Genomic DNA, 9,048 nt, shown 5'->3' on the forward strand with positions numbered 1-9,048 from the left:
TCAATCTGAGTACGTCTTTTATCGAGGTGGCACTGTAGCGGCAGTAAATTTAGCTATTAAACTTTTCGATCACCTTTGCCTTTCTAATCAACAGAATGGACTATTACCTAAGCATCCGGGATATTCAGATGCTAGGAATGCTGTCATGTGTGCTGGCTCATCCCTCTCTTCCAGACTCCTTCAAACCGCCTAAAACCCACTCCAAGCCAGAAATCATCACCTCAAGCAAGTCTTTTACGTATGGCTCTTCTCCACACAGTTCAGACGTCTCTCACCAGGTACGTAGCTGTCGGGAGGATTTGCGGACAGCAAAGACAAAGCATTGTTTACTTTGTTTACTTTCGCTCTTGTGTCTAACTGTTAGCGCGCAGCTCTCCGAGTCCAGAAGTTCTGGGTCTTAGCGCTGGGCGGAGGTCGTTGTGTTTTTGTTTGTGGAAGGGGGAGACACGGTACCTTTCCCCATCTAGACTTGCCACAAGTCTGCCTTTGCTTAATCCTTCGCTTATTCATCCATTCGAGCAAAGCGACAGGGTAATCTTCGAGCGCAACAGGCCAGGGAAGAATTATTAGTTAGGACTCTTAGAAAGTCTACTCTCCATCTAGGAATATAAATGGGTACCGGCAAATGTTTTGGACAATCTGACATCAGTTGGTTGGTTACTTTATGGAAGTGCCTTCAGAATATTTTAATAATTTTAGGGTGCGATGTAGTAACATCCCATCCAGTTAGAATAGGAATTCTCTCATCTGCTTTATGCCACGGAAACCGAAATTGAACGCTCGCATCGATGAGCCCCTGGGCTTGGTGGGAAAAATAAGAATTCTTCGGTTAAGTGTAATCGTATTGAGAAGAAAACAACGAAAACATACGCTTTGCTATGCGTTTTTCTCAACGTCATTTTTAGTGCAGCATGCACTATTGGGATGGTTTTTTGGAGCTGCAATCCACTAAGGTACTAAGGCAATAAGCCACCAAGGCAATAAGCCACCAAGGCAATAAGCCACCAAGGCAATAAGCCACCAAGGCAGTAAGGCACTAACGCAATAAGGCACTAAAGTGCTGAGGTGTAAACTTTAACATGTTTGTTTAATTAAGTAATTTTATTTAATTAATTAGTTTAGAGGCAAAAAAGTGGTGAAGGTGGGGTGGGACAGGTACGTGTTCTCTACTAAAACATGTACCACTACGTTATTTGTTTTTTTACAATAACTGTCTAATTTCTCGCGCGCTGATTGGCTCATTTTTATCATCAATAAGAGTACAGACGGATAAAATTTTAATTTATGCAAGATTTCAAGTTCAACTTTCAGCTGTCAAACTGTCAACTTTTTAACCAAGAGATTTTATTGACTTTTTTAAGAAGCCAATCAAAAGGCGAGAAAAGCTATTGACAATGTTCGCGTCATATTGAATAAAATTCCCTTATCTTTGTTTACGGCAAGTTTACGGCGTCTCTTCCCCTCATTTATTCCCGGCATTTGACCATTTTGGGGTCTTTTTACATCGTACTGAGTTTGCTTCGACAACTGACGGCGTTTTCGGGATTTTGTTGATAATTTTCACTTGACCTTGGTTTATTTGTGTTGAGTTTTCGGAAGGACGCAGGTAAATCCCAGAAGAGTAAGTTTTTTTAAGTGTTACTATGCTTTTGTTTGTTTTTTTTTTTGTCTTGGTATAATGTTGTTTTGCAATCCGTGTTACTTTTGTTCCCTTTAGAATAACTTATGCTTTATTGTTGTATGCAAATTCATGTCACAATTGAACATTTTGTCACTGAACGTCCGTGGCTCTTTTTCTTGTTCTTGTTCTTCGTAAACAAGAAAAAGAACCATTTTCTGTTATCTAAAGAAACAAAAAGCGTCAATCTTTTGCCTTCAAGAAACATTTTCTAAAAAGGAAGATGAAACAATTTGGCGTGTTGAATGGGGTGGACAGATAATATTCTCTCACGGCTCAGAACATTCCAGAGGGGTATGTATACTAGTAAAACCAAACGGTTATCCTTTAGAAACCATAGAAAGTGATGAAGAGGGGCGTTATATTTTTGCTAATTTGAAATTAACAACAGAGAAATTGTTTGTAGTAAATGTCTATGCACCGACTGACTGCCAATTGCAAATTCCTTTCTTGCAAAAACTCACCCATCGTCTAGTAAGGTCATTATGGTAGGTGATTGGAATACTACACTTGGCCACTTAGATAAGACTGGTGGACTTTCATGGAGAGAGACAAGTTATAGGAACGGCCTATTGGGCCTGATGAAAGAGCTTAATTTGGTTGAGGTTTACAGAAGACCACCCAAATTCAAAAACATATACCTATGAGACTAAAAATAGAGAACTGAAATCCAGGATAGATTTCTTTATAATTACGAAACAATTAATCAATCAAGTAAAGAGAATAGAAACACGAACCTCAATCGCGCCCGATCATAAGGCTGTATTCCTTATTATATTATGGCTGTGTCTCACAAGGACTGAGGACTACCGAATGCACAAATTTGATTGGCTGAAATCGATATTGACCGCGGTCTAGATTTTCCCATCTAGACCTGCATCTAGCTAGACCGGTTTCATTTTCCGTTTAAAAAGTAGCAAACTAAAATACAAAAATGTTCACCATTTTCTTTTATGTTCTTCTCAATCATTTATGGAAGTGCCAAAAAGCCTGATGACAAAAAAAAGAAGTAAAGAGGACGAGCAAATTTCGGCAGGTCTAAGTTAAGCTCATCGCCGTTTGAAAGCAAAATGTCAGCAAACCAGTTACATTAAACGAATTAAAGTTTTCTTCTTTGCCATATAATAAACTTTCTTATCAACCGAGCTAAGTCGATCTGTATGGGAAAATCTTGACCTCGGTCGTGTGTACAGACCTGACTGCGTTCGGTCTGTACTCACGACCTCGGTCAAGATTCTCCCACACAGACCTCCTGCTCGGTTAATAAGAGCTAAGTATTGAGATTGACCAAGCACCAGCACGCGGGCCCGGAAAATGGAAATTTAATAACACGCTACTAAAAGACAATGAGTATATTAACTTAATTAAAAGTAACTACCCCTCTCAAGAAAAATACGAAAGCGTCAAGAACCGTCAATTGTACTGGGAACTACTGAAAATGGAAATGAGACGCACGACAATTGCCTACTCCAAAAAGAAAAAGTTCAATTTGAGAAACCGTGAAACTATCATTCAACGCAAATTAGAAGAGCTAGACAAAGAAATTTGTAATAATGAAAATTTAGATGACGATACTCTAATGGAGTTCGAAAACCTTAAAAAGAACTAACTGAAATCTATTCTATAAAGGGAAAAGAGGCAATGTTCAGATCAAGAACCAGGTGGATCGAAAATGGCGAGAAACCGACGAAATACTTCTTCAATTTGGAAATACGGAATTATGAGAAAAAGATTATAACCCAACTTAAAACAACAGATGGTGAAATTATCTCTGATATGACTAAGGTAAACAAGGAAACAGAAAATTATTACAAAAATTTCCTGACCTCTAGAATCTCGTAAGAAGAAAATAACGACTATGAGGATCACTTTGCTGTATTCACCTCGAACCTACAAAATCCAAAACTTTGCCAAGACGAAGTAAGTGAACTCGAACATGACCTGACGAAAGACGAATTGTTAAATGCCTTAAAAGGCTTCCAACCCGGCAAAACTCCAGGTGACGACGGTTTTACAAAAGAATTTTATGAAACTTTCTTCGAACTTCTATGGAGAAATCTCATTGACTCTTTTAATGAAGCCTTCCAAACAGGCAAGCTGTCTATATCTCAGAGGCGAGGAACTGTATCGCGTATACCAAAGGATGAAAATAATCTTATGGTTTTAAGTAACTGGTGCCCGATAACATAGGAACGTTCATTTCACATGACAGCGATAAAAACAATAACCTGAATTTCTTTCTAAAAATCCAAAAGGTGGAAACCAAATTAAACATTTGGTTGTCTCGTGACCTCACTCTCATGGGAAGAACCCTACTCGCTAAAACGTTAGGAATCTCAAAATTGGTATATACGGCCTCGATGTTAACTGTTCCACGAGAAGTTAGTAAAAGAGTCCAAACGAAACTTTTCAATTTTTTATGGAAAAACAAAAAAGATAAAATTAAAAGGAAGTTCTTTTTCAAGAAATGAGAAAAGGTGGTCTTAATTTTCCAAATTTTGCCATAACAGTTAAAGCGTTCCGTTTAAGCTGGATCGGAAGACTGTTACAAGAAAACCCTTCTACTGATGCTTGGAAAGCTATTCCAAATGCTTTTTTCGAAAAGCATGGAGGTCTCGACTTCTTACTCAAGTGCTTAAGAGGTTCAAAATATCCGAAAGTGAAGATTGTTTTTTCTGTAAATCCTCTGATTCCTTGGAAAGAGGAACTGCGGAACCACTCGCCTACGGCTCGTGGTTCCCCAGCCACTTTGACAATGTTATGACGCAATTTATCATCAATAAGAGGTCAGACGCATAAAAAACTGACGTCAATTTGTTAAGTGAACATCGCAAATCAATATATTTGCTTTAGGAAACCCCTTGCTCTCCTTGTTTTTTTTTCTGTTTTTCTTTTTCTTTTTTGTGTCATTCTATAGTGGTTCCCTAGCCGCTTTGACAATGTTATCACGCAATTTATCATCAATAAGAGGTCAGACGCATAAAAAACTGACGTCAATTTGTTAAGTGAACATCGCAAATCAATATACTTGCTTTAGGAAACCCCTTGCTCTCCTTGTTTTTTTTTTCTGTTTTTCTTTTTCTTTTTTGTGTCATTCTATAGTCTATAAAGCGTCCAAAGTCCCTGGGAAGTGTCACAGAGCACATGAGTGATCTGTGTCCAGTAGAGGAACAATGGAGCGAGATCACATTGCCTCTGAGCGGCGGATGGTCTCCGCCGGTGTTCATCCGCACAAAGGATCCGCGCGAAGAACAACGGAAGCAATACGAGAAAGACTGTAGGTAAGCAAATAACGCTCACTTCCTCTCGCACTCATAGAAAGACTACCTTAGATCCTGAATAGAGATCGCGCCTAATAAAACGTCGCGATATCCGGACTCAGAAGTTTGCAATGGGCTTTTGTTCAGAATTTCGATCCTCGTCAAAATTGTTTTTTTTTTTTTAATCTAAGTGATGGAAAACAATCATCTCTCACGATCTTAAGACGAACTTGAACTTCTATTTACAGTTGAAAACTGCGGGTGTTGACATGCTGAGTTCCTTCTCTGCATTTTTTTTTCTTACTTCAAAGTCGTGCCATTATACGGAAATTGGAGCCAGCGTGTCTGAACGACAGAAAACGACGAAAACAATCACTTAAGCTTGTTTTGTTTCTTGTCAGTACGGTACTGTAGTTTGTTTCATTCCGCAGACTTCTTTTCTCATTAAGCTTCGTCGGACGGCGTCACGAAACGCAACGTTGCTTGACAGAGAGGGGGCCAGAGGTAACGGCGCATCTTGAAAAAGTTGGCCAATATTTTCTAAGTTTATCTTTTGTTGCATCTTCAGCGGTCATAACCATCCTAGTTTATTATTCTCTCTTTTATGTTTTTCTACATTATTTCGAGGTTTACTTATTTAGATTTGAAATTACTTTTCTTTTACGTAAGAAAAAGAACTTAAAATATCGTGATATACCTCCTTAAACTAAGCTTCTTCGGTAAAATGGTTTGCATTCTTTTTCAGATTTGTTGATATTTCAAAACTCCCATTACATGATCACTACATGAAGCAGTATGCCGATGTTCTGTACCGCTGGAATCTGCTGGGCAAAAGAGCTGAAGTGATTAAATTCTTAAGTGAGCCTCAACAACCGCATAATGGAGTGGGTATGTGAGAAACTCCTAGCAAAAAGGGCCTGATTTTGTAGAGTGCATTGCAAAAGATTTTAGTCATGTGAGGTATGCTTTTGTTTAAGGTCATTCAGGTTGCAAGTTTTTGTCTGCAGTACATTTTAATAAGTTTTAAGAAAACTCCGTTAGCAGTACAGCAGCTTGAGAGTTGCATTGTCTAGGTATGTAAAACGTTTTATTTAATGTTGTTGTCAACGTTCCGACTGATTATTTTCGTTAACATTCTTGCCTTGTTATAGAGTTCAGCACTCGTTGTCACAACTGCACGCATACGCTTCGTGGAGCTCAGTGCTACTCTTGTAAAGCTTTGGGACTTCAGTGTGTTATATGCCATATTGCTGTCAGAGGTAACTTGCAGAGAAACGAGGTTTGCGTAGATCTTACTTTAAGTCACTTCATGGTGCCTAAACTGATCTCGAGTTCTTCTGTGCGATGCTAATCCCCAAGGCTTTATCCCTCGCGTCAACTCTTAGAGGAACGTAGTTGAACGAAAACAAATACTCTTTGACCTCAACCGCCAACGGAACATCGTCTTTTCTCTAAAATGTGTATTCTCAGTGGAGAGCTGAGGAGAGCGGTCGCGCAGTTTTGGCGCCAAAACACCAAAAGCGTTTTGGCGCTCAATTTTAACAAATTTAGATAGAGTGTTTGCTTTCTGTCGTATGTTATTCATTCACTCATATCTCATTGTTGGCCCACAGGTTGTTTTTTCTGCTAAAAAGACTCTCAATTTCAATCTAACCGTCGCTATGCATGCGGCTTTCAGGTCTTGTTGGTGTTGTATCTGTTACAAATGTTGTTAAAAACAAGTGGAAAAGATCTTCCTACCTTCCCATTTGCGACGAAACTTCACTGAATATTTGCAAAGATTCGAACCCACCAGTGAACTATATTCTCTTTCTTTCATTTCGTTGTGTTCCAGTTGCGTTAAGTGTTATTTGGTTAAAGGTCAATAAACGTAGAACTTTTGTTGATAATTCTGTAACATATTAGCGAATTCACAAACTTTTATCGGATATGGCTCCCCTTTTTCTCTCCCGGTTATTAACCGCACCCCAAATTCCCTACGAAGTGTTTTGTTAGCTCAGGGTTTAAGACCACAACTTTCATGAATTATGTATTTGGTATGATTAACTGATTTCGTCTGTAGAAACGTTGTCTTTTTTCATTTGATTGTATCAGGAGCCAGCAATTTCTGTGTAGCGTGCGGTCACGGCGGACACACTTATCATCTCATGACTTGGTTTGAGACAATGGAAGTCTGTCCTTCAGGGTGTGGCTGTAGATGCTTAGAAGTTGGGACGTTTATCGTGGATTGACTGTTTCCCTTACACAAGGGGGGTTTCATTACATGGGAAACACTGTCGCAACCATGTGCACACGGGTTAGCGAGGACTAGCGAAGCAAACGTTACCGTGCGCAACCCGAGGATGGTCGCATCCTTCTGTCGAGACTGTTCAAAAGAAAAAAGGTTTTACTTTGGACGTATAAACGACAGTGTTTTCTAGTTGAACCTAGCAAGGCGTCAATAAAGTTGCAGGAAAATACATGAAACATTGCTCCAAATAACGTCACTTGCAACGCACAAAATCGTTGCGAAGCCAGTTGCAGAAAATGGAATTGTTATCTGGCAGTTTTCAAGAAAGTTACGAGACAAGTTTACAGATTCTACAAATTGGGGAATGCCGAAATTGACTTTAATTTCAATGGAAGCGAACGTAGAGATTCAAGTTAACTGATGGCTAGGTACAGTGTTACTTGGTAAATTTTCCTGGAGTTTGTTTTTTCCTTCTGATGCGTCGAAATTGTTGACAGCTCGCTGCCGAAGCAGAGTGTATTGACAGTACTACAAAACTGTGGCACATATATAGGGAAGAAATTCGATCAACACGTAGCACAAGTGATCCTCTGGAGGGAAAGACCTGTAGATGCAGTTGCCCGATGTAAATGCTTGTAGATACCACGTATGAGGAAGAATTGTATAAGAATCTATTAGTACTCGACCCGCGCTAATACTCGACCCGCGCTCAAGGTCGCAAAATAACTGAGTAAACAGAATCAGTAGCCCAGACACAACCACCCGCTCTCAAGAAAGATCGGAGTGTGGCGACGCCTCTGATCTTTCTTGAGAAGAACGTGTGAGGCTGACCTCTACTTAGAATGAGACAAAAGTTTTCAAATAAAGTCACATTTAATGATGTAAAATTGGCAGCAACTGTTTTACGTCTCGAGGGTTTAGGCCGATACACACGAGGGGTTTTGCTCCTGGGTTTTGCTCCAGGGGTAAGTTCCAGCAGCAAAGCTCCTCTGTGCGTACCAACGATTTCATGGCATAATTCATTCTCGAGGGCAGAATTTCCACTCTGCAAAATGCTCCACAACATTAAATCGGTTAAATATATTTGGTAGCAAGATCCCGGGGCAAATTGAACAAACTTGAAAACGCTCCCTCGTCTGTACCATAATATGGAGCAAGCTCCCAAACTACGCGCCCCAGTGTGTACTAGTCGTGCAAATTGACCCTGGAGCATGCTCCTGGAGCAAAACCCCTCGGGTGAATCGGCCTTTAGTCTCCTTCGCAGCCATTTCTAGTATTAGAAACTAAATAAACTGCATAAGCTGTGAACAAAGATCCTGCTTGACTGAATGTTGGATCTCACAGGAGATCTAATCAGCTAAACTTAAAAAGTAAAACGAGAAGTCAAAGACTACTGCAAGGCTGACACAACGTGGTATGTTTAAAACAATATTTCGGCTGGCCAGACCAGCCTTCTTCAGGTTTAGATGTTACTAAATTATAAAAATGAAATTGCAGTATTGCCTAGTGCCAGCCTTCTTCAGGTTTAGATGTTACTAAATTATAGAAATGAAATTACAATATTATATAGTGTTAATATTGTAATTTCATTTTAAGCCAATGCTCAATATCCTTTAACAGTGTTGCACATTATTCAGTATTCCATCCCCGAATTGTTAGTAAACTAGGCGGGGCTGAAACAGACATGCGCAAGATATTTATGTTTGATCAATCAAACAGGACGTTCTGAGGACTAAAGACATTCGCCATTTACCTGAAATTTTGGCAAAATGCGTTTAACACTGGGGGTTACCCGGCGATGAGGTTGGCGGCGATGGACCAGCATCCCCCTCCCAGCCACCCCCGCCACCACCCCCCACCACCACCTCCCTCCATCAGTG

At 39.9% G+C, this 9,048-nt stretch overlaps 1 protein-coding gene across 1 annotated transcript in view; it reads left to right on the forward strand.

The window, feature by feature from the left end:
• LOC110059697 (GATOR2 complex protein WDR59-like) overlaps positions 1-8,055 on the forward strand; it is a 29,684-nt gene extending 21,629 nt beyond the window's left edge. Inside the window, exons 20-24 of the mRNA XM_089297706.1 lie at positions 95-278; positions 4,781-4,959; positions 5,684-5,826; positions 6,090-6,197; positions 7,033-8,055. Of these exons, the coding sequence (XP_089153832.1) occupies positions 95-278; positions 4,781-4,959; positions 5,684-5,826; positions 6,090-6,197; positions 7,033-7,169 (751 nt within the window). The 3' untranslated portion in view covers positions 7,170-8,055. The remainder of the gene's footprint in view (positions 1-94; positions 279-4,780; positions 4,960-5,683; positions 5,827-6,089; positions 6,198-7,032) is intronic.
• The last annotated feature ends 993 nt before the right edge of the window (positions 8,056-9,048 follow it).

Source organism: Orbicella faveolata, unplaced genomic scaffold, assembly GCF_042242905.1.
Source record: "Orbicella faveolata isolate gen_17 unplaced genomic scaffold, um_ofav_v1 contig_3, whole genome shotgun sequence".
Taxonomy (NCBI): Eukaryota; Metazoa; Cnidaria; class Anthozoa; order Scleractinia; family Merulinidae; genus Orbicella; species Orbicella faveolata.